Source organism: Aulonocara sp. 'chitande type north' Nkhata Bay, linkage group LG13, assembly GCF_057382095.1.
Source record: "Aulonocara sp. 'chitande type north' Nkhata Bay isolate Kocher_YH1m ecotype deep benthic linkage group LG13, A_spYH_male_GT1.1, whole genome shotgun sequence".
NCBI lineage: Eukaryota > Metazoa > Chordata > Actinopteri > Cichliformes > Cichlidae > Aulonocara > Aulonocara sp. 'chitande type north' Nkhata Bay.
The window spans coordinates 17,182,045-17,209,151 of NC_141356.1; the positions used below are offsets into that span (position 1 = coordinate 17,182,045).

Here is a 27,107-nt window from a genome sequence, read left to right on the forward strand (position 1 = left end):
TAAAGCTGTAGACTTCTTTTTTAAAAATCGTTTTCTCTCATTTTATTGGAGGCGGAAGGTAAGACACACATTTCACTTTTCTCACAAACCTGGCCACCCTTCAGTATCTACAAAGTACTTCCTGTTCCTTCTTGAAAAGCAAGAACTACATCCATTGTACATGTTAGAAACAGTTATTTAAAAAAAAATAGAAATAAAAATGTACAACATACACTTGATATATATAATATAATTTTTTGCTCTTTTTTACAGAGGTAAAAATACTAAGCATAAAAAATGGGTCTAATTCAATACAGGGAGTTGTTTCTTAAATTTTTCAATTTAAATACACAAGGAGATAATGAGGATGCGTTCAGGCACTTGTAAATGGCTCTGCATGTGAGAACACCAAACAAGATGGAGGTAAAAGATGACACACATACGCACACTCTTTCCAATCTGATTGGCCCCTGCCCCTGATCGATCAATTACAGCATCTGAATCTACTCAGAAGGTGTCCATATGTCATAGCATATTCAGCTGATCCCAGTAGCTTTGGATCAAGGAGCAGAAAAGGATGAGCAGATCTGGAATATACGCCAACACGCAAACACACACACCAACAACATACAAACTGGTACACAGGACAGGATGTATGACAAAGATACCACTGGGGAAGGAAAAAGGACATCCTCAGGCATTCTGTAGTTCGACTACAGTAAGTGACATTTCCTTGGCAAAACAATCAGGGATGGATGTTTGTTTCCAGAATTTCACGTTTTTCAGACTCCTGATCTTTTCCGATGGGATCCTGCTGATGTCCTGCGTCTCTTTATTTTTAAAAATCTCATTGTGTTTGCGTTCTGATCCTCAATGCTGCCATCACCCAGGCTTAGATGAATCATCTAGCACCGGAGTGGTTGTACTTTTAGTGTTGCACTCTTATTGTGAGGGCGTGATGGGCCAGCTGCAGCATCACAAACCACGACAACTGAACTGACTATAACGTTTTTTGTTCTTTTTGAAATGTAGTCATGCCATATTCAAGCATGACTTTACTCTCTTTGTGCTTAGGATGATACAACAGATCTGGGATTGAAGGGAACGAGTGCTGCTGTAGGACTGAGAAGAACAGCACATACATGTGTCACATGTGGTTTCAGCAAGTTAATCTCTGGATTAAAACACCACATTCTGCGCTTAAGGGAATAGTTTGACATTATGGATTCAACTTAGACCCTCTGATGGATGGTTTCTGGTGCCTTCTAAGACAGCCAGACAGGCCATTTCTACTGCTTCCAGTGTTTACGCAAAGCTAAGCTAACCACATCCCGCATCTAGGTTACATTTTTATTTATCACACAGACGCTATTGCACGTCTTATCTGTGTGTGCTTCCTAAAATGTCAAACTTTTCTTTACAATTTTATAAATCAGACTCGTCACATTGCTGAACTGACATACATAGTGGAAAAAACACAAACCCAAAAACCCACAAGTCCCATGTTTTAAAAAGTCAGCATTAATGTTTTACCTTTATTCATTTTTTTTTGGGAGTGATTTTGGATGTTTTCAATAGAGTTGTACGAGTTTTGGCATTTGCTTTTGCACATAAATGACAGGCGGGGGAGAGGTGATTGTACTTCGCTGGCAAACTAAAATCCATAGTTTACATGCTCTTTTTTTAAAAGAGTTTCTTTTTTATTACAAAAATAGATTAAATGGAGTTTCAAAGAACATGTGGTGAGACTTGATTGAGCCATAACCAAGCTCACACTTTTCGCTATAGCAGACATCTTAAAAGAGACGAGTGAGACTCCACATTTTAAGGCATATGGGCACCAATTTAAACGGTATCGGATTGATTTTTCAGTCCTTGATGTAACACAGACCGCTGGCTAAGGTTCTGCAAAGAACAAGAAAAAAAAAAAAAAAAAAAAATCACACTACTCCAAGTGCACTGTAAGTAAAAATGAGCCAAAATCTGACTGGAATAAGACTCAGTGGGTTCCCGGTTCAGGCGATTTTAGGCACTGTTTGAAATAATGTTTGAAAGGAGCAGGGGCGGATGCTAGCGTGACTTGAGGCACCGTCTCATTCAGTGAATGAATCATAGCCCAGCACCCTTTTGATGGTGGATCAATTTAAGAGAGAAAAATAAATAGGATGAAAGCTTGAATCTTTGGGATATTAGACGAAGATTAAGATGAGTACCACGTTTGCCTCGGTGAACAAAGAAGACGTTGATGGTGGAGAGCTATGTAGACTATATACATGAGCTTTACTATAAGCTGCAGTACAGACAACAAAAGGCCTAGGCGCACAAGCATGCACATATACCATCAACGCACACACACGCGCACACTAACACACATGCGCAAAGAGATGTAGTGTTTGATGTCTCGTGTTGCTGGAGTTGAGCTGAGTGGGCCTGATATTGGAATAGAGTATAAACAAAATGGCCACGCGTACATCAAAGGAGAGAATGAAAAACAGGACAAAGAAACAATTCAAGTTCTTTGACGCCGAGTCAGTGTACAAATATAACAATATAAAGTACCTGCATATGTGATACATGACATATAGGTCAGCTATAAAAAAAAAAAAAAAAGGCCCCCTGAAAAAGAGTGCTCTCTCACTAGAAACAGAGCAAATGGCCACGTGGAGAGCTGAGAGAACTGTCTGCCGTAAGGGGGAGCTTATCTTCCCAGGCCGTTCAGAAAATGCACCAGCAGTTTTTTTCTTTTTTGGCTTATTTCAGTGTCTGGAATTTGTAGAGAAACCCAGAGAAAACAAGGCAAGAGAGTAAGCAGCCATGACCACTTGTCCCTTCTGTTCGTTTCCCCATCCTTCCCTTTCCCTGTCCTTGCATTGGGTTTAGGTTTGAGTCGTGTCCCTCTGAGGTTTCAAAGCACGGCCGCTCAGCTCAGGGCCTTGTGTCGACCTCCGCAGCAGCCGCATGCAAGCCCTACCTGGTGGCAAGCGTGGAGAGGTGGGTAGAGGCAGAGGCAGGGCGCCACCAAAGACAAACCAAACAGGGCTAACCAGCGCGTGCCCAGACAGCCTCCCCCGCTACCCTCGCCCCCGTCACAGGAGCAGGCGTCTGAGTAATCCCCCTCTGGGTCAGACATGCAGTGGTAGAGCATGGTGTCTGCCAGCCACATGCAGCTGACCCGTCGGATGCACATGCGCACCGGGTCTGGAGCATCCTGGCACCTACCTCTCCGGTTGCTGGAGAGGTAAAAAGCCTCACCGCAGTGCTCACACTGAGCACGCTCCATTCTGTCATCCTTCTGCCCCTTCCCACCATTGGTGGATGAAGAGGAGCTCGGGAGTAGGGAGCGAGGCTGACTGGACACCACAGACGGGAACTGCTGGCGATACGAGACGTTTTGGCCCTTACTGTTTAAGGGTCCAAGGGAGGGATCAGAGTCTGAGGGCGACAGGGCCGGTGCCAGCGGGTACGTGTAGTCGTGCTTCTGCGCCTCTGTCTTGTCAAAGTGGACATTGGGCTCAGGGTCGTCCATGTTGATGAATTTGTCACGCACTGTTGTGTGGCGGTAGTCCTCGTAGCCGGTGAGCCAGGAGCGATCTGAGTGGCGTCCACGATGACGCTCGGCGGGCCGCTCCCAGCTGCGCTCCCGAGGGTTGATGCGGACGATTTCCTCGTCCTCGAAGGTGACATGGCGGGGAATCCGAGACAATGGCTAAACAACAGAGAGAGTATATAACATAAACAACACTGGCAGTAATTCACTCATAAAATATATGTATAAAATATGTATGGATACAGCTTAGCCGTGTTTGTCTCACCTGGTCCAAGTAGTAGTGGTCTGAGAGCCGATAGGGATCGTGGCGAAATCCCAGCGGGCACTTGTGTCTCTGGGGAAGGGGCGAGGACTCGAGCGGCTGCAGAGAGGTCTCCAGTTTCTGGGAGGAGTTGGATGAGCTGTCTGTGGTATTCTGAGGTGACAAACAAACACAGGATGCAGGCTGAAAAGCTGATTTCTGATTGCACACGTCAAACAAATAGTGAGAGAGGACACCCTGATTGGACAAACAAAAACAGGAAACCTCCATGCAGCACTGATTGGAAAAACAGGAAGTGTGAGCTCTGTTTTCCAATCCACTTTTGGACTGCTATATGCGAGTTAAGCTTTTACTAACAACACCTGCCACAAAGAATCACTTACGAAAACATTGCAGGAACCATCACACCTAAAATCACAATTAAATTAACCACTTTGATTTAATTTATTTTTTTAACATATTTTCACAGCAAAAACTCTTATCTGACTCAGTATGAATATATTGTCTTGTATATTCATATGAACTGGGTATTTGACAATAAAAGTAAAAGGGAATCAATTAACATTTTTTTAAAATGACTGAAAACAAGAAACCTAAGCATTCATGAAGATCAAGTGACTGATACAAAATATTCCTAAATCCAAAAAAGTGGAAACAGAAGCATCCTTTAAAATGTTTTTTTAAAGTCTGCAGAAAAACTGTACACACACCATATCCACAGGCTCACCTTTTAAGCCTCTACACATCATCTCCTTCTCCCCAGTCAACCTGTCCTCCTTTCCTCAATCGCACTTTCTCCACATTCCACCTTTCCTTCTCCCTTTTCCACCTCTCCACGCATGTGTGTGCACATGTGAACAGTATCCCGTCTCCTTTCCGCTAAAGTCTATCAGGGCTCCAGTCCAACTCAAACACTGGCCAGACACAAGACAGTCAGACCGCTGCCGATTTCAGACATGCACAATGGGGGTCAGCCTCTGTTAGCCACCAGCTGATAGGCAAGGACTCCTTTTGTCTAATCATATCAGCATTGTAATATGAGTGCATGTATTGTAGATGTGTTTAGCCGCGGGGCAAAGGGTGCAGGTGTTTCTGTTTGAGAAGCTGTGCTTGAAATGTATCCTCTGCATTTTGTCTTGCTTTGGGGAAGACTGGTCACAAGAAGTCAATGGCAAGAACGATTTTTTGCATGTCTTACTTTTTCTTGACCATCTTCTCTTAGCTATCTGCAACAGCTGTGAGATTTCCAACATGTTTTCCCAGAAATGTTATTTCACAAATTAGATTCGATTTTTTTTTTTTAATTCAAACTATCCAACTTCTCTTCAACTATTACTGGACAGATATACAAAAAGCTAGATCTGCCTTAGAGAGGGGTGGCTGTAGATGCAAGGAATTTTCTATTAATGGCAACTACTTTTGTCATTTTGGAGATATAATAAAGTGTCCTTGAGCAAAGCAATGAACCCAGAATTGCTACCGTTGGAGGCGACATTATGTGTATAGGCAATGGTCATGCCTTTGAGCTTACATGCTTACACTAACATGCCAACATGCTAATGATAATATTTCTAACATGTAAAACTCTATGCTTACCACTCCAGCTGTTAGCATGCTGTCCTTACATAATACAGCTAATTGTGCAATTCAATATATTAAAATTTCTGAATTGCTTACAAACAAATCACAGAAAACAAACACAAAAAGAAACCACACGAACAAACGCCAATCAAGGCATGATTGGTGAATGAACTTCTAGAAGGCAAGATAAAGAGAAGTTCACACCTCATTCAATAACAGAAGTTATGCATTTAATCATCATTAACACTGAATATCAGAGAAATCTCTGAATGAAAGAAACAAGGTCAAGACCAAAAATAATCGGCTGTGATCTTTGAGTCTAAAGTGGAAATCACTTCACAGGCTCAGGAACACTTCAGGTAACATCAGGGAGGTGATTTAAAACCGTCCTGTGCAAAGACATTTTGCACATACTGGGATTTTGGAGGATGCAGAGTAGGAGTAGCTCATTTGGACACCATATCCTCCGGGCTAAGAGGGGGCAGCCTGTTCAGCTTGTTATCAGATCTCAGGACCTGTGATATTGTGACATTATAAAACTGAGCAACTGAAATTCTGTGGTGACCAAGAATGTGAAAACATTATGCTTTCAAAACTACAGCAAGTAATCCGGGAAAGATGTCTCATCCTGTACTTTGGGAAATATCTTAATGGATTTCTGTACCAACACCTGATAGTTTGTTTTTAAATGAAATGCGAAGTTTTAAGGATTTGCAAATTCCACTTTTATTTGGAAGCTACTGACATCATTTAGAATTTCTAAAACTATTCCTAAACTATTCTCCCCCCCCCCACCACCAAAAAAATATAAATATTTGGCACTCCAATAAGCCTAAATCCAATGCTGCAAACTATTCTGCAGAACTATATGACCCAGATCTGATATTTGTGTGTGTGTGTGTGTGTGTGTGTGTGTGTGTGTGTGTGTGTGTGTGTGTGTGTGTGTGTGTGTGTGTGTGTGTCTGTCTTGCTGAAGCTATCCCCATTATATCCTACTCCCCACATGGATACTGCCATGCTGAGAATTTCCCCTTAGCTTTCTTACAAAGCCCTCAGAGCAGCCTGCCAAAAATAACATAACATGCTGCCTCAGCTTTGGGCTCCGCCCCCTGGCGAAGCCATTATTGGGGGAGGAGTTGGTATGGTTGAAACCAGTCTGACTCTGGCCTCCATGGCTGCATCTAATTCAAAACACAGACCAGACTTTCAGCTGCAAGCTCAGACTGCACAAGAGGACAGGGAGACAAAGGGAGGAGTTGAGGGGGAGAGTTTGTATTTCTGGACATCCTCTCTCTCTATATATTCTGGTCCAAGGCTGGACAGAGGGCATTTCAAGTTATTTTCTGACACAAAACATGCCCCGACTCAAAGCTCGGGAGGATTCATCCTTCAACAGGCCTGTCTCGCTCTCCTGGGATGAGCCCAGAATTGCATCTATAGCTTTCACTCCCCCTGTTGTGAATGAGCCAAAATAGAGACAGAGAGGGGAGATGTGCTGAAGGGAGGGACAGAGGAAGGGTTAGGTTAAGTTTAGGTTTGGCGAACGAGGAATCATTTAGGGAAGTATGTCCATCCTATCCCCCAAGCCCATCCAACCATCCTCCCCCATCCCTCCAAAGGCTGTAAATTTGCTCCAGCATTTCCCTCTGTCTACGACCGCCTGCCTCACTAACCGCCACCGCCGCCGCTGCTAACTTTAGGAAAGGTCATTAGCACAGAAGAACACAAGCAGCACTAAACCCCTCATGTTCCACCTGTGATTTTACAGTCATGACACTTTGCAACGTTTCATTAGAAGAGGAGTAACTTTTTGACATGTTCTATAAGGCTGTTGTTGTTATATTCATGTTTAGGGGTTTTATATTCCAATATGCTATGCAGCAGTCGTCAGGTAGAAAAATACAGAGATGTTGAGAGAGAAACCCTAAAAATGGGCAGGGAAGACACAAATCGAGGCAGTAATTGTTTCCCCCTGGTTTCATTCATGAGTCCAGTTGGATCCTGACAATACTCGAGTGTCTTTCTGAATGTCTGTGGGGAAATATTCCCCGTAACTTTTATTTTTTTAATATCTGGCACAAGCATAAGATTCAGAATCAGACCCAACATGTAGCCTATTTTTGTTTTTAATTCCACTATGTTTTTTAGATCACAAATACAGACTGTGTCCTAGTATTTCCTCTTATGCAGTCGCATGCTATGTGTAGGTCTGCTGGCTGTTTGCTGTAATCTTGTGGCATTTTTCAGCACAAGTTTTAAAAGCAGACGTGAGGCAATGCATAATATTTCCTCAGGCAGGCTTTGTTGGTTGCTAGCACGACTCATGCACCAAACAGGGTGAGCCTTGTGCTAAAAAATAGTTTATATTAGGCCACAAGGGAAATGGAAAAATCGAGGCTATCACACTGTTTTGTTTTATAAGTCAGTGGGGATTTAACTGAAATGGATGTGGGCTTTCTGGGTCTTCATTTGTGGAGAAAAAAAGGTCAATTTTATGGAACAATACCCATGAATTGCCGTGGATTTGTTGCACTTTTAGCCTCTCTGTTAGCGAAAACCTGCTGCTCCATTTCAGGGGATTGCTCCGCCCTCCGACAGTGCTGTAGTCCCCCCACTCCTCAAGTGTTTGTATGCATCTCTGTGGTGGCTGTGTGCTCCCAGCACAGCACCTATTAGTCTTGGCCCGTACAGACAGCTCGAGTCAAAGATGAACCACGAGGCACTTCCTCTCGTAAATCACCGGCCCTGCGCTAAGCTGGGAAACAGCTGCTAACTGCTAGTTTGGTAGTGTTTCTCTGTTTCAAATGGGAGAGGGATGGCGCGGGTGGGGGAGGGGGGTGGGGTCACCAGGAGAGTGGGAGCTTTTGGGACACAGGAAGTGACCTTGTGACCCTGCCTGCTGGCCCTTGTGTCAGATTACGGGAGGGTGTGTGTGTGTATGTGTGCATACATTTCCTGTACTGTGGCAGGTATAGATGACCGGCAGCGAATACTCTGTGAACTCCTGAGCAGACCTAATTTTTGAACGATGGATGAAATAAATTTGATCAGTGTGTGCTCCAGACCAGATCCTAATTTTGCTGCCTCCTTCTCCAGTTATGAAGAGTGGAACTTCTAAGATAGGACTAGTGCAGTCAAGGTAACACACATGGAGGTCTACACCTAAAAAGCCATTCAGACTAACATCCGACCTGCATTAAAACAAGGCTTGTAGCGGTGCTGGAAAAGGCGTGTTGTTTAAAGTACTGGATAGACATGAAATGTGATCCAGGAAGTCCAGTTTCAGCGTTTTAACCCCTAATGAACGGCACAGCACTGTGCAACAGCTTATAATGTTCACAACAGCGTTTTATAACTCTAGAAAGTTATCACAGCAGCAATTATTTTCTGTTTTGTTGCACTGATAGTTAGGTAAACACAGTGTGTACAAAGTAATCCAGGAATGTGTTCCTTTCCAGATGACATTGTGAGAAATGATGCTGTGTTGACAAAAACCTGGCTCAGCTTTTGCCTTTGAGTAATACCACACAGACCACTGAGGCACACTACTTCTGTTTACCTCATGATGGTAGTGAGAGATTAATTTTCAGAGCAGTGAAGTTCTCACACACAACATTAAAAAGGTTTTGCAGTGGTTTGATGTCTGAAAAGCTCCAACTCTGTCTAATCTGTAGTACAGAGCAGCTGGCTGAGTCTACGGCCAGTTGTTTTTATTTAGAGCCTTTTACTGCATGATTTCTATCACTGCCAGGGTGTTGGTTTAGTTTGTTTGTGTTAGCAGGATGACTCAAACGGATACGAGATTTGCATGAACATTTTACCAGAGATCGGGCCTTAAGCATTTGATTTGGATCTTTCCATTCAGAGTTGATGTGTACTTTGCCAGCAGAGAGCCTACAGAGCACATGGATGACGCCGTGAACTGGGATGAATAATTTTGATGATCTTTTGGATCTAGCAGTTCAATTGTAGTGGTGACTAGAGCCACTAGGTGTTGGCTTCTTCTTTTCTGTGGTGGAGACTAAAGCTGAGAGTTGTATACAGACATCACAGAGACTTTTATTATGTATGACCAGCGATTATGGTGCTGTGAAGACCTGACATTGTATAGATGATATTATCCGTGTGATCCTGAAGCCCATTTTAGGTAAGCTAGCCGTATTTTGTTGCAAAATCTTTACGCACACAACCACACATTCAATCTACTGTGTCCACAACAAACTGAAACTTAGTAATGCCGCCTGCTGTGAGTCAAAAGTTGTGACCATCATAGTTATTAATGCAAAATAAAGTGCTTACAGTAAAGACGTCATCGTCACCCAGCTCCCCCTCATTCTGGAGTGCCGTAGAGGAGGTCGTGGAGCCTACAGACAGGAGAAGGGAATAAACTTTATTTCAGGTTGTTTAATTTTTACATACAACAAAGAATCTTTTGACCTCCTTTGATAACGTCATGGCAATCAAATAGCTCCTGACTTCCTCATCCTGTCCCTTACCAAAATTTTTTAACTTGACAAAAAACAAACTTTACTTTCTGGTACACGTTCCTCCACATACTTAACCTTCATTCATGTCCTTGCCAAGACTAACTGGTTATACCGGTGGATTGTGTTATGCTTTAAAACTTCAAACCTTGAACCAGCTAGTGAGTGTCTTATTCATTAAGTAGTGTAAAGTAGTAGTCGGAAAGACGCAAACAATGGTTTAGTCATAACTAGAACGTGGAATTCCTGGAGAAATAGTAGCAAGCTGCTGCAGCTTTTAAAGTTCAGGAGGAGCATGGGATTGAAACAAGAAGTCTGCCTTTAGTGGACTATGGTGGGCACACATACAGCTGTGGTCAGAAGGCTACATACACCAATTATGTACATAAATGTGACGGTAATTTTCGGCTTTGATGATTTCTTTGAACTGTCCTTTTTCCAATGATTAGCATACATCTTTAATGACTTTAAAGCAGATATGATAAGTGTATCTAAACTTCTGACCACAGCTGTAGACTGTATATAAAAGATGGACTTAGCCACCCATCACCCATGACCTAGTAAGGTTTGTTGTAAAGACTTGAGACGAGCATTTGCTGTCTTACGTTTCTGAAACCAGACCTCGAGAAAACAAAGCAGTGAAGTCTACAAAGACCGTATGCCCACTAAGCATATCTTGCTTTATCTTTCCCAGATAAGTACCATCATCTATAAAACAAATGTCCTGTTTTATACAGTAAGACTTGAAACTAACAAATGAGCCCATTAACCCAACAGGAGACTGTTTACTGACGTCGATTGACAATAAAGCTTTTCAGCTTCGGTTTGGGTGTGTTTAATTAGAGACTGGGCATATTTTAGCTCTGGAAGCTTTATAGGTGCTAGGACAGGTCTCTCTCTGTCTTGTCAAAACATTTGAATAGTTATATTGCAGCACAGTTTACCTTCAGCCAGGTCATCAATTGCCTTTCGAACTCCCCTGTCGAAAGCTCTGGCATCAGCTGGACTCTGGAAGGATAGGCCGCACCTTCTGTCTTCCACCTTCCAATGGTGAAACGTGGGCGTCGCTATGGTGTACACTAGATCCTTCCTCAGCGGGCAATCCAGGATCACCTGTTGATACGACACGCACCAACCATTTACAACATGGATCCATTTCTGATCTTTAACAGACACGTTGTTGCTCACATTCATGTATGCGTGTGTGTATTTTACCTGGTTGTCCCGCATTCGTTCACCACGGATGAAGAACTGGGAGCTGGTGGAGCCCAACACAGGTGCCAACTCTGTCGGCAGCAGGCGGCACACCCCTACCCTGCTCAGAGCTCCCCCGTCCTGATTCAGCCACCCACCGCTCGAGTCGTCCCGCGTCATCACCACCGCTTTTACACGTACGATGTAGCTGTCACTGCACAGAAAGGAAGAGAGAAGATATTAGCACAAAGATGACTGCAACGTAAATGTGTTTATATTATACCAGACAGTAGAGTGGTGATTCCAATAGATGATAAGCTCAGGATCTAATCATTTTTAACCCTTGTATTATGCTCATTAAACTTAAAACATGCTTTAAAATAAAAGCATCATCCATTATGTGAGTAGTGTGATTTTGGAGAATGTTGAGGCAGAAAAAAAATTCTCCGCAGCTATAAAGTTACACAACTTAATGCTTTAGGTTACTGGGAAACCCCCTCAAAACCTTCACTGCTGTTTATAGACTTTTTGTAGCTGCAGTCATAGAGGAACCTTAATCATATCAAAGCCGAAGCCGGCAAACTATTCTGTATTTAACAATACAAGCCTAAAATTAGTTTGTCCACAGTCAAACTGAGCTAAGCAAATTAGTGTGTACGCTAATATACTGTGAAGCGTAACTGTTTCTAAAATAGCATCAGTAAAATTTATAGCCGTATCTATCTAATCTCTTCATCAGATTCTGGTTTTGCTGCAGTGCAGTCCAGTTTGCTTGAAATGTGGCAACATGTCGAATGACAACCATTTCCTTCCACAGGAAAACCAAAGAAATGTATGAATACAAGATAACGCAAGGTCAAAGCAAAATTCACATGATTGCAAACCGAAAAATAACAGTAATATTTTCCACGCGACACAATAACTCTTTGGATAAGAAAATAACATCTTATCCCATCTTGTGAAAATTGACAATGCTTTTCTTAATGTGCATTAAGAGTTTATTCTAGAGCAGGAATCACACCCTGGCAGACTGTTTGAGGGCGTTGCAAGTCACGACTTTGCCTGGTCCTCGCTGTGCTCAAGTAGGAGGTGTTGTACCAGGACAAGTCAGTTGAATGCACACACACAAACAACCCCAAAGTTTAATGTAAATTTAATATGGTGCTATGTTGTTTTAAAACTTGTTTAAAAGTTAAACTGCTGCCATTTTAACACAAAACAGTCCACGTATTTAATAAAATGCTGTTTCAGCCCATCATCTCCTCACTAACCTCATCATATAGCTCATCACTTCTGCTCCATATTTTCCTGGAGTAACCCTCTGATTATTAGTGAAAACATCCCTTATCTTGTCGCTTTAGTGGTTGTAAACAATAAGAACTTCCCTATTTTCATATTACATGTCATATCACTTTATTTCTCTACCATCACTATAAATTAAAATAAAATTGCCTACAACAGTGGGGAGATTTGAGTGGATGTGAAGTTTTTGCAAGTCATCAAACAACAGAAAATTTAGGTTCATTATTTGATGTTCATTCACAAATTGCCTTTCCTCTTCCGTGAAGGTTAGATCCACTCATAAAATGTACATATTCCTCTTTTGTTTTTGAGAAATACTTCTGGACACATGTGAATACAAAGAAAATGATGCAAAGTGCTGTGAAAAGCATGCTTAAGCAACAGGTGGTAATAGAACCCTAACCCTGTAGAAATGTTGTGTATTTAGAAGCCTACAAACAGTAATGCAGCCCACAGTCTGACCTGAAAAAAGGGAATGAACGTGCACATTTCTGACGTTGGAGACATCTGGAAAGTCTTAACTCTGGAAGGAATTTTTCAAACGTTCAGTTTTCAGTGACTTAAAATGCATAGAAGTAAGACTAAAATACTTAGAAAAAAACAGTATGTTTTCTAAAATACCCATGTACATGTGGCAGGGCGTTAGTATGACTGTAAACTGAATTCCTTTTTTAACAAAGGGAAATTTTAGAAATAGTGTATACTTAAAAATTGCTCTCAACTGCCTGACTGATAAATCCACTAGGCACATATATTGTGTGCTCACTTAAAATACAGGACTTTTTTTTAAATCGTACTGTTGGCGAGTTTTTGCAGACACGTCAGCATCTTGCATGCAAACTGCAGCAATTAGTGGTAATAAAATAAGTCTTGAAATCGCATTTTCTGCAATTTTTTTTTAAAATTCTTGTTAATAAACGGGAATAAAAAAAAAACCAATTTACTAATTACTCGTACAAAATGGCTGCAGCCTAGTTAGAAGTCCCACGTTATCCATGTTATGTCTTTTTGTTCTTTGTGCCTAAATCGGAAATGGAGTCGTCTGCACCATTTAGATGAGACAACATTGGATTGGAGCCACAAGTTATACAAGCTGACAGATAATACAGTTTATTCTATAAGAAGTACAAAGCAGATGACAAAAACTGAAACCGGAGACAATACACCGGAGGCTGATAGTAAAATACATGGTATTCTTATGTGTAAGCATGACAGTCACCACTATACGTGTACACAATGGACATGGTTGCAATCCACATGCATGTACCCATGTATGAACTATTGATGCTGTGCTGCGTGTGCGTTCATGTGTGTTTGTGTACGCGTGTGGGGGAGAAGCATGAAGAGATAACGACAAACATAAAAAGAGAGTGATGAAGTGAGGGAGGGAGGATGAGTGGGAGTGAATGAGAAAAGCGTTGTTATATAATTAGCTAACAGTACTAAGGACTCAATGCACACACACACACCTACACACACAGGTGGCAAAACTGGTTCACCAGCTCCCACCCACACACATTCATAAAATTGAGTGAATGACAGACTGACTAGGTGACAGCAGTCAAACTGCACAAACAGAAAGGCAACCAGAGATTCACCCACAACTCCTGAGCTTTTGTTTCCATTCAGAAATTTAAAGTTACTTGAATTAGAAACTCAAAGACACTACCCAAAATCTACTTGGCAAGAAATATTACTCAGTGTGAAGCATTAAAGAATTTAGTGTTGTTATTGGCCCTGTGATGGACTGGCGATCTGTCCAGTATGTATGGCCTCTTTCTGTCAGCTGGGATATGATCCAGCCCCACTGCAATACTAATTAGGTATGTGGTTAGAAAGTAGACAGATGCACATGTGTTGTTTCTGGCTATAGCAATACACTCTGTAGGCAGATATTATTCATCTGCTATGTCAAGCCACAACAGGCGTAGGTAAAAATTATTATATGAGCTCTACTTTACCGTGTGGAAAAATTAAGTAGCAACAAAGGAAATAAAAATGAAATCTAAAAATAGAAATGGTGGTGTACTAATTTAAGAAAAGAAGCTTACTATTAATCATGGACAAAAAACAAGACAAGATTAATTTCAAAAGGTCAGACAGGCGGTAATATAGTTTTACATCTATATGGTTGACGATACAATACAGTTAACAAGCAGATCATGGTATGTTTGTAGTGTCAAATGTGTCTGCAAAAGGGAAACAACTAAGGATACAGAGCAGAACCACCTGACAACCACTGCTCATAAGACAAAAATATATATGTATGTATTTTCTTCCAATTAAATTGCTTTTCAATTGCTTATCTGTTTTAAACATTTATCTATAATTATCTGAGTACAAAGTATCTACTGCTTACCCATTATTTTTAGTTAATATTTCTAACCTATTCAGGTGCACTCAATCTTATAATTACATCATAATATCTGTTTTTTTCACCACCGGCACTTGAGGTCATTTTTACCCATTTAACCACTGGCTACTACAGAAGTAACCCTGGAGCATTTGCACCCCTGTTTAGGAACGACTAAGCTATTTCGGTTCATTGACATAATTTCTGCTCTTAAACTGAAAAATGTTTTTAAAAAAAATCCACGCTCTGCTTTTATATGAAAGTACCACAGTGGTTCAACATGACTCAAACACATGTATGACATATTTCCATACAGAACCACACATCCAGGCCACCCACATACAGAAATAACACTAAATTCTGTGCTATATAAGCACATGTGCTTTAAGACACACGATACCAGCTATCAGCTCTCTGAGATGAACTTGTCACATTTTGGGCTGTCTTGTGACCCATGTTTAGAGCCCCGTCTGCCGACAGGCCCTATAATCTGTGGCGGGGACACACAGACAACCACAACCAGCAGCTACACACTAATTTAATACACTTGGAATGGTCACACATTCTTACAGACACATACATTTGGGAACTGTGAATCTAATTCTGTCCACACGAATGTTGCAAGAGGTACTGATGCTGAAAAAGGACTGCAACGCCCATTTTGAGAAAAGGTACAGTACCGTGCAAAAGTCTTGTGCCATCCTTCATTTCTTTAGGAGCCTGAGGTCCATGTATTTTTTTAAAGTGGTCTTAAGCCAGGGGTGCTCAATCCCGGTCCTCGAGAGCTACCGTCCTGCAGCTTTTAGATGCATCCCTACTCCAACACAGCTGAATCAAATGAATGGCTTGTTATCAGGCCTTTGCCAAACACGATGGCATGCTGAAGAGGTAATCAAACCATTTGATTCAGCTGTCTTGGAGTAGGGATGCATCTAAAAGCTGCAGGACGGTAGCTCTCGAGGACCGGGATTGGGCACCCCTGTCTTAAGCAATAGTTCCCCAGGCTTCCTGAAAGTCAAAGGCTTTCTTTGGACATTCACTACTTTTTCTCTTATTTTCACTGCAGTACTCATACCTGACCATTTTCAAAGGAATATTCTTTTGTTAATCATTCAAGCACCTAACTCTAGGAATGAATGTTGAATAATTTAGTTTCTACACATATAGAAAGCTTAGCAAGGCACCAAGTTTTAAAATGTACATTTAAGCTTTTTGTTACTAGCAGCCTGCACAAAAATACATTATTTGCTCCTGTTTTTTTTGTTAGCTGAATCTATGAAAATTGCCCAGTATAACACAGTTTGACAGGCATAAAGTAATACTTTTGCACCAACAATGTGCTGCAGAAAAACCTTTTGGATGACATATCTGGACATGGTGCGTCGTGTGTCCCTAAAAAACAAATTTGAACTTTTTTTGTTCAAATTACCAGGAGAGTGGAATAACAGCGAGTGTCTACAGACATCTGTAAAATACGGCTGAGGCTGTGACTCTTGAGAACTTTGTACAGTACTATAGTTTGTAGACTATTTATAATCACCAATTAAAGAGGAATTCACATACGGTACACAGCATCTCTAACTGTACATGGACCATTCTAAAATATGATTGTCTAATATTTGGTGGGTTTGTGATCTCAAGCTTTAAGTTGAGACTGCAAACACTTTTCAAAGTCTCTTTGGGCGGGATAAGGGTACAGTTTGTTGCATCAGAAAATGACTTGGTTAAGAAGAAAGGCTTGCTGAGCTTACCTACCTGCTGATAAGGAAATCATGCATCACATCCATTTCTAATTTAATATGAGACTTCAGGTCAAAGGTTCAAGGTGTGTCTGGCTTCCATTTCTTAAGAAAAACAGTACTGCAGTTGCCAGCCAATTGCTTTTGTTTGCTTTGCAGTACAGCCTGACAATACCTCACAGCACCAGATTCAGCAGCTTGGCATGCAATCATACCAACAAGTTCATTGAGCTCATGGTAGCCATTACCTTAATAGAAATAAAAAAAAATCTAGGCTGGAGCACAGTTCTGTTTCAAAAAAGCTGGGATGTTGTGTAAAATATAAATAAAACATTTAATGTAATATAATCAAATTGTTATAAGTGAAGATTTTTAGATAGTTTTTAGTAAAATGTGAGAGATTTATATAATCTGAAGAGAAACAAGATTGTGTTTCCCAATTCTTTACCAAAATGTTACATCACCTCTTCATTTACGAACACTTAACTAACATTCTCGCCTGTTAAAAGCTCAAGAGTTTTGGGTCTTTGTCATTTTTTAAGTGTATAATAAAATCCACTAAATGTTTTAAATGGCTTATAAATTTGGAGTCCAGACAGGGCAGTACTTTGCACTCTATCTATGGAGCCATGCTGTTGTTAGATGTGCAGAATGTAGTTTGGCATTAATGGACTTCCTGGGCAAAGTCGACTTTCAGCATGAATGGTGCTCTCACGTGTGCTCATTACCAACGCAGTGCACCCTAATGCAAGCTCCACACCAATATCTTGGAATTTGTAATCTGTGCTGATAACATGCAGCATGGTCTCTCACCTCTTTACCCTGGAGGTAAAGATTTTACGCCTAATATTTTCATAAAGAAATTAACACTTAACATTTTGACTGTACCAGACCACGGGACAGTTTTGGCCTCACCCAAGCTGCTATCAGAAGGCACAACTACTTGCATATTTTTCTGCTTCAAAAGGGACTCCCTACTGGTGTTAGTAGAATTTATTATTGTACATTATTAACTATAAATTCTGTACTTGTTAAATTTACATCAGCTCATCTTTTTCCACTTGAAGGCAAGTGAAGCAAGCTGTAAACACAAAACTGACTCGTTCAGATTCACTTTCAGTTTAGCTACGTTTTTGGTCTCCACCTTCTGTGATGACAACTAAAACAAGTGTCAAGTTGCTACTGGAAACCAAAGCAATCAGCTGGCATAAGGCTCCGTAACAGTTAGTAGTGTAAATATAAAGATATGAAAATGCAAATGTCTCCCTATCCAATGGCACTGTGTACACGTGGTTCAGATATTACTGCCAAATCTTTAGAAACGATGTAAACAAACAAACAAACAGAAAACCAGAATCCTTACAGAAACATCTTTTCATTTAAATTAACACGCATTTGTTGCATTAGCTAGAACTCCATGTCCACTCTAAAAGTCTAAACAATTCAGTGTAACATGAACTTGTAAGAACAGTCTCTCCGGTTCAAGTGGTTCATTGCAGTAATCATTCTGTTCTTTTTATTTTTATGCCTGCTCCACACCTTATAAGAGAGTCATCCTAATAAGGAAATGTGATGTGGGTGGAGTACACACCTGTTGAGTGAAAACTATTTATTGCACTGTCATTGTTATTTGCCTTTATGTCTCAACTGTTTTAAATTCCCCATTTTGCTTACACTTGCTGTTGAACCACAAAAACACTGAATACACTCTTTTAGATTATACACTGTTAAAAATGCTCCACAGATAGCCAAACCCCGACAATACTTGATGTCGTCTGTGTGTAACAATATTGCAATAAAACAGTGAAAGGGGGTCGGAAGTGCACTGGTTATCAGGCCTGGAATCCAACTCATCTTTGACAGATAAAAAAAAAGGCCAGTGAGGGCAGCCCAACCATGTGTGATAACAGTGGCTATACTTCCTCTGATAAGGAATAGCTGGCCGCGCCTCTGCCTGATCAACAGAACACATACACACACCCACGTCTCTATGTACATCTGAACACAACACACATGCTCCCTGTGTCAGGAAGTGACAAAAAGGTCCATCAGAATAAGGGTTGTTTTATTGTACTGAATGCTTACAGTGTTTCACACTTCCGCCTCAGTAACTGCTGTGAGTAAAGCCACATGTAGAGCAGAGCTGATTAAATATTTCTTAAATGTTTCGACTTGATGTTTTTTGTTTCACATCACTGTAACTTTGAAATTTGTGAGTTCCTTCACTCATGTTCAGACCAAACATGTGTGAATATGTGTTAGTTTACTTCAGAGTGACCAGAAATGAAGTTGTAAGAGTGGTTAGAGATCAGCTTTAGAGATCAGTAAAATGTTATTAAGTCATATAGTTGTTCCTATATGTACAAAAATGACTGAACTGAACAAAGGTGAACATTGTGTCATTTAGATGCATTATTTAAGCTAACCGTTCTGGTTCACAAGAACGTAGAGCTTAGGGCACAAGGGTTGTGGTGGCAACCCTGAACTCCCCTATCTTCAACTCACAAGCCTCACGTCCACTGTGCACTCTTTCACCAACAAAAATTCACGCAATGAAACAAAAAGACAAAAGTAGACCCTCTAAGTTCTAAGCAAAAAAAAAAAATAAAAATCTAACCAGAAAACAGCAATGCCCCTCTGTCTGCTTTCTCTCATTTTGTGATAAGGTTGCAGGCTATCAGTGTAGCTAGTCTTCATGTGCATGATAATTTCTGTGCAAAGGTGCAAGCATGGACGTCATGTGTGTGGCAATTAGACCTGGAAATGCTGACATGAAGCTATAGCAAAAAAAAGTAATATGTGGAGCATGAGGTGGACTGTTAGATTGGCAGGGCGTCAGTGGTAATGTGAGCTTTGTACCAGACTGTTGTAGTGAGGACAGAGCACACCCACAGTCTTGAGATTTGAGTAATGACTGAAAGAGAAGGTTGGAAATACAAGTAGTCAACATGCTGGGCCTTACAGACGGGGTAAGGAGCTCAGAGCTAACCAGGATGTGTGACAAACAGCTTCTGTGGAGTGGTGTGTATTTCTGATCAAATGTGTAGGCAAAAATGTGTGCTGCTATCAAAGTCTTGGTAAGACAACTCCTCGTGTCTTACAAGGCAGCTTGCTACAATTGGTGAGTAGCGTGTACATTAATTAGAGGCACGCTATAAAGCACACTGCGTAAAAACAATATGAAAATAGATTTATGAATCTCAGTAGTATGGGGAATTATCTTACAATGTTGTTCTTTCCTGTTCTGGCTTTCATTCAGAGGGCAATAGAGTGGGGGTTGGGGGTTGGGTGAAGAGAGTTCATTCACAATTATTGACACCGGAGGCTCCTCGGGGGAAGTTTGATCAGCTTTCTGTCAATCAGCTGTTGTTATATGGAACGGTCACATGTTTGGGCAGCACAAGCTGCCAGTGTGAATGAGTGCGAATGGGTCAACTGACATCAGAGAGGTCAACAATATTCAGAGAAGTGTTAAAGGAAAACATCCCATTTCCAAATGACCAGTTAGAACATGAGCGCTGAGCTATTCAGTGTTTCCGGCATTGTGTTTGTACACCAAGAGAAAGCCATCGGTGCGAAGGTGACTCTGCAGCAGCACCTCCATCTAAACATGAACTTTACTGAAATAAAGCTGATTCTAAACCTCTTAAAGGCGACTAAACCAACTTAAGACTCTTTACCAGATATCCGCTTAGGTTCCATTAAAACCTGACACTTTGGCCACCCGTTAAGTGATCGGTGAAAGGAGGGGGGGGAAACTATTTTAATCGTCTTTACATCTGTAATCTACATCTGTGCCAACTTTGGTCTTTTAATCAGGTAGATGCTCACATCTAAACTGTCAGATGTCAATGGTTTATCTTGTGATTGGTCTACCCGTGTTGCTACTCCAGGGTATTAAAGAAACGGAAAGTTATTTGCATAATAAACAGCAGGACATCTGTTCTATTTAGGCTTCGTTTAAATATACTTATTTTTACCGCTACACATGAGCGGCTGAAATCTTTCAAGATGCTGTTTGGGATTAACCAACCTCAGCTTTTCTCTTTTCATGGGTGTGGGAATACTTTTCATTTTATCCTGAAACATCTGGTTTGAAACTATGTGAAATGAAAGTGAATCTCACTTATTTCACAATTAAAAACCAGTTTGCTCAGCTAAGGTTAGCAAAGGTGAATAAACAAGAGATTGTTTTGTACATGACGTGAATAATAGGATCTATTGTTCTGATTTTGAATTAAATGTTTTTATTTGATTGTAACTCTACTACTAGAGTAACACTTCAATACAATCCTTATTCAGTCAGAAAACTCATGTTTGAAATGGTTTATTGCAGCAGAATAACAAAGTCCGAACTTGGGCTCCAGGCTTCTCATTCCCTGCACACACACGGAAATTAGTGAGCGATGAGTAAACATCGCCCTGGATCCCACAGGTGGATGCTGGGGTGGTGGAGGGGTTGAAAAAGCAGGCAGAAATGCACTGACATGTCTGCAGGAGAAGTGGGAAATACTCAAATAGACCACCACATTGGGGTAGTTGTGTTTGGTGCATGATGTAAGGAGAGAGAGGTGGGTTGCACTGCCTCATGCACACTCGAACTGCGTGCATGAGGCAGTACAGCTCAAGTTTCCTGTCTGAACTAGCTCCCAGGCTTCGCTTCATTTATCGTATACCGGGCTTTGGCACAGCCCCTCAGTCCATCTATTGAAACTACCTGTTTTAGCCAACTTTATTTTAACTGGGTGCTGCTCGCAAACAAAAGATTTCAAGAGTGAGTGGGTGGCGCTCGTGCTCACAGCCTCATATGACTAACTTGACATAATACGTAGCCAAGGGCAGAAAAAACTGTCTGAAACCTAGAGTTTCACAATTACTTGTACATACGATGATCTCATTATTTGAAAAACTGAGTATGTTTAATTTGCATGGGCAACATTAAGGAAAAGTAGAGTAGGTTCCCTTTAAACTTGCAAAATAAAGTCTTAGGTCGTGTTATCAGCAAGTGTAAAAAAGTAATCAAAGTACACTCTCATTTTATCTAACACACTTGTATTATTTTAGCCATCATACAAGAAGAAAATATGGCACTGGTAGACGAAAAAGCTAAATTATAAATGCCAACAGGTTTGAGATTAATAATCAGCCAGGATAACAGAAAACCCACAGTACAGTTTTATTTATCTACAAAATAACCGACTGCATGCATGCAAACTGCACTGTTTGTGTTGATTTAAGTAAATTATTAGGGTAATGAAATACCAAACCAAACTAAGCACGAACGTAAAGTGGTTATTGACGAAATGGGAGTTCACAGGGTTCACACACTGAGAAGAAGTGTTTTCAGTAACCAGCCCAATGGATTGTTCTACATGTGGTGTGACAAGCGAAAAACACAGAGTGGAGTGAATGAAAACTTGAGCTATTATAATCTTGGTCATCTAGTCAGCTGATGAGCAGAGATTAGTAAAAAAAACAGACAAACAATCCGGCTCCATTGTTTAGTCTCTCGATATAAACAGCTCGGGCCATTATATAAAGGCTCCGGATAGCAACCAGTGATGAGCTGCCCTGTAAAACACAGGAAACACTGTGAAAAGGGATCTGTTCCACATGATGTGTGCATATGTGTGTGCGTGCAGAGGGAGTACAGACTGAAAGAAGAAATGCAAAAGGTCTGTAAAGGAAGTTATTATGTTAATTATGTGTATCCACATATGTGGACTTGATATTTACCCAGATATGAACCTAAATAAACTGCCGCTGTACTAACAATGATACTCAAAGTACTGCATCTGTCTTGCAGGTTGGTTAATACAAAGAGTATTTCTTATTTTAGGATATTATCGTGTTTCTGCTGTTCTAACATAGCATTAAAGAGAAGCTGCTAATCAAGCCCATCTGAGTTTCTTTCCCACCACTGAGTTGGTCGGTCTATGCATGCTTCCCAGAATGTTTTGTTATATTTATGTACTCTTGTTACAGTATATGAAAACACTGTATACATGAAAGACCAGTTAGCCATCTACAATGCAAGTTTGACAGTAGAATGCGTCCAAGCATGCTAAAATACCAACAGAAAAATTTCCAAATGAAACAAACAAACAAACAAAGCCTTGCTAGGCAATGCAAAGTGACTCCCAACACATGGAGGCAAAGTCTCCTGTTTGAGTTTTGCCCTCGCTGCAATAAATCCTGCAACACATTCGGAGAACTTTTTGATGTTTAGTGATCTTACTGGTAAATGACGGATACAGTGTGAAACAACCCTTGCAAGCATTCCTAAAGCGACATACATGAGCTTTTCCACTTAAAAGAGCAGAAAAAGTTCATATTAGGTGGCAGGTAGGGTGAATGGCACAAACACATTAAAGTTAAGTCTGAACTAGGAGCATTTTATGGTTGAAATTACAAAAAGATCCTACTTTGTGTAAAATATACCCTTTCACTGTGTTCATCATGTTAGAATTCATTGGCAACCTCTGAGGGTAAAAATATGAAAGTCTGTTTCCAATACTAAAAAAAGAAAAGAAATAAAAAGTCTAAATTTTCAGTTATGTGTCTCAAAATTTCAACTTATTTTTTACTTTTTTTTAGTGGCAGAAACAACTTTCCATGAATAATAACAATCATATAGCATCCTTAGAGAAACCCAAGGTCAATTTACACACAAAAGACAAAGGCCTCAATAAATACATTACATTTCAACTTCCATAAAAAACAAACAAACAGCCCAAATAAACATGCCAAAACAGCCCTGTAGTTCCCTGAAAGGCCACAGGGCAAACTAACTAAAAATGCGAGTCAATCGAGGTGTTAAAATGTTGAACTTTACAGCAGGACTTTAAAGCTAGAGCTTTCTTAAAAAGCTTGCACTAACTACCTATCTGAGAGTGTTCTCGTTTATTGAATTACAAAACAAGAGACAAGGCCAGCTGAGGTAACACGTACAGCCAACAAAATAGGTTTCATAACAGTGTAAGCAGTATTTCTTTAACATAACGTGCACTTGTTACAAAAGTGCAGCTCCAACATGACTAATTACGGTTCATACACTAATGAAACGTGCTAGTGGGGACACCTCTTATGGTTTATCTTAACCTTAGCTCTACTCTGTTTTTGGCGATGAGCTTTGCCCTAAAACTCCTGTCAGGTTAATTATACTCTGTTATGTCGAATGCTGCTAATGGAGAAAAGCATTATGTGCGAGGAACAGAACAATCCTGCTGGGGGAACGTGCAGGCCTGCTAACGCCTGGGTTGGTCAATTGATGAGTGCTTTTATTCAGGGATTATATTTCGATGCTACGTTGACCTTCTCTGAATGTCACTGGACATCTCCTGTCTAATACTGACTGTGCACATGCTGACCCTGCAGCAGCTCACATTAGATCAATACGTCCTCGGCTCGTGTTGTGACTCTCGGTGCAGGGGAGAGCTTCTACTTCTATAAAAGGTAATAAATGTCCCCAGAAGGACGGTGCAAAAGAGGGACATCCTCCAAAGAGGATAGTGACATTATAGTTTAAGGTATGCAGTCAACAAAAGATCCTCTCAAAAACTATGTGTGTGCGCTACTAAACACAATGCCTGCTGATAGTAGGCTGACACATGGGCATGTGACCATGTCCATAGCATGGATCAACAAAGACAAGCTAAAGACGCACAATAAAACTGAAGCTGTAAAAGAAGCAGTGACAATGCTGCACAACATGACATAAAAAGGTGTGTCTTACTTCCTGACACACCTGTAATCCCACAAAAGGTGTAATTTCTGATAAGAAAGCCACAACACGCAAAGTTGCAGATAACAACAGCCGATCACTTCCTTCCAGTAACTGGACAATAAAAAAGCCGAGTGGTTCACATTAAAAAAAACAATACAAAAAAGGAGATTTTGTACCGTGCAGAATAAAGTTATTACTGCAACAAAAAGCCAATTAGAGAAAGATGTGGATTAAAAAACCTTGGCCTGTTACTGGTGATTTTATTTGACTATATTCCTATTTAGATACAAACATATGGACTGCGATGGCAAATCTGCAGCTGTCAGACGTTTTGAGACAGTCTAATTCAGTCCAAAAGAAAAAATAAAATAAAACCAAAAGATAAATTAAAATCTGGCAGCCAAAGGTTCATACATTAAAACCACCTGATGTTTATTGTGAAATACTGTGGCTCTTTGAGTGTTCCCCTAACCGATCCTGAGCAGTTTTTTTGCCATGCGGTGGCGTCTATTTTCACTTTTGTAAAGTCTTTGCCACTAAAAAAAATCTACTGTTATTGCATTTAGAAGCTTATATAGGCCGGTTTTAATGACTGCAAGAACTTTAACTGATCTTTTTGCCCATTTTAGTGTAAAATAATGAATCATAAAAACATAAAAAGGCCTCTTTTGCCAATTGATGGTCAATCAGCCACGGTTCTTTTGAGTGCTTTTTCCCATCACACCATGAGAACGCTGTTTATCAGAAACACATGACTCAGAACAAGGCCGTAAAGATACAGTTAGCACAGATGTTAATACAGGAAATGCAGAGTTTCAGAAGACAGGCAAGACAGCAAAGCGTGGTTTGATTTCTTGGTTGCATCTAACACCCCACCACCACCCCAAATGTGTGTCTGGCAACATATGACAAGCAGAGACAAAGGCTTGGTCGCAGTCCCTGCTTCTTTCAAACCCTGGGACCGGGAACAGACACACATACGCTGGCTTCGTAGAGCAGAGTACGGCCGGCAGGCATGAATGGGGACGCGCTGAAGGTTAGAAGGCTTTTATGAATGAGCCGGCGTCACGCCACCGCAGCGCAAACATCCCCTCCGGTGCCCTTCGCCCTTCCACCCCCCTCAACAGATTTGCAAGGCAGGCATTCCCATCGAGCACAGCCCCGTGTAGACTGACAGAGACAGACGCTGACGATACAGCTAGGCTAACAGAGCTGTAAAAATGCAAACAGGAGCCAGTAAATTAAATAGTTTGGCAGGCCTGCTCGTATGTCTGTACATATGTTTTTTTTCCTGACAAGGCTGCAGGACTGAAAAAGGAACAGGCTATATAATCTATATTTGTTTTGGCGCTCTGCAGCCTACACAGTGTAAAGGTAGCACAATGCATATTAATATGCTGTTAAGCAAATTCTAAGCGTTAACCGCTTGAGTACAGGCCCATCGGTTCGCACACGAACGTATCTGTGGGCCTAGGCAGTGAACAGCTTTGTAGAAGCTATAGTTCGCAGAAGAAAAAGCACGATCCCCGCGTGTGCATGTCAAACACAACTTCGCCAGTTTCCAGTTTAGGAAAAACGGACCAGTCTCTCTTCTTTCTTTTTCTTTTTTTAAGGCTGAGTCGACGTTTACGATCGCTATTTTTTATGAATGGAGCGTGGTAGGCTATGCAAATGAGGGCGATTGAGAAAGAGATGGCGGATGAGGCATATCGGATATCTCACATCCTGTGAGACTTCCCCTTCGGTTAGAGACAAACACACAGATGTGACTAAAAACAAAGCGAAAATGTCCTTGCAATCGCCGCTCAGTGTTTTGTTTTTTTTTTGCTTGTTTGTTTCTTCTGAGCTACGCACAAACAAAAGATTCGCGAGCTGGCCGCCGAGCGTGTATTTATAAAAGGTGTAACTTCTGGGCGTGCTGGAGTTTCTAAGTTACGCTGCAACAGGGGCCTGCTCTCTCGCTTCAGATCCTTTCAGAAAATGTTTCCGACCCACCCACGCTTATTCCCCTCCTCCTCCTCCCACTCCCCTCTCCTTTCTCTCTTGCCTTCCCAAGCCTGGAGTCTACACCGAGGTGGGGGCCCTAAAAACCCTCTTCGACAGCACTGTCAATGCATTACTTCACAGCACCATCAAACAGCAAATCCAACCAATTGAGCGTAATAATAATAATAATAAAAAGAATATTAATAAAAAGCATACACCATGAACTGATCTGCACAGAATGCACATTCCATCAAGTTGCTCCAATCACCTCTAACTTGTAGTCACGGAGGGAAGCAAGGGGGAAAAGACAGAAAAGAGAGAGCAGTAAACATATAGAGAAATCTTCTGAGTCCCAGTACTTACTCGTTTGGGTGTGTTTCTTCTATCATTTTCTCGTTTCACCTCAGGTAATGTACCACGGCGGTTGCATACTTTTCGCTTGTCATTCTTTCACCGTGGCTCCTCCGATTCTGTCTCCAATTCCGCATAAATCCCCCTGCGCCTTTGTGCGAGTGTCGGCTCTTTGCTTGCCTTCGACTGGCTGCGCCTCCGTCTTCTTTACCCCTAAAATTTTCCTCTTTTACCCCCGGAGCCACCCTCTTTCTTCTGGATCGCGAATGCCCGCTTTACTATAACTTTAACACACCATCACCTAGCATGAACGGACAATTTTGTAGCTTAATCCAGCTCCGGTCTTCTATTACACCCCCCTCCCTGCCCAAACACACTCACTCACTCACTCACACTCGCACGCACTCTCTCTCTCACACACACACGGGCGCACAGGGCACACACTCCGTTTTTAAGTCCTAAGGCGCATGTTTTCACCGACGACTCCGGTTCCAGTTGTGCGTAAAAAGCGCGTCGTCGCTGCTGTTACCGAGGGGTGGCCCCGCTAGAGCCCCATCTCTCTCTACTCCATGTTGGATTGCAGGCGGCCGAGAAGCTCCAACG

General features: G+C 41.3%; 1 protein-coding gene across 1 annotated transcript; it reads right to left on the reverse strand.

Annotated features, from left to right (window-relative positions):
* Positions 1–27,107, reverse strand: LOC147315914 (sprouty-related, EVH1 domain-containing protein 2-like). Its single transcript, XM_086258915.1, has 6 exons — positions 26,517–27,107; positions 11,069–11,261; positions 10,798–10,966; positions 9,669–9,733; positions 3,792–3,941; positions 1–3,685 (listed from the first exon to the last, which is right to left on the reverse strand). Exons 1-6 carry the CDS (start codon positions 26,540–26,542, stop codon positions 2,900–2,902), a joined length of 1,389 nt encoding a protein of 462 aa, XP_086115041.1. The 5' UTR covers positions 26,543–27,107; the 3' UTR covers positions 1–2,899.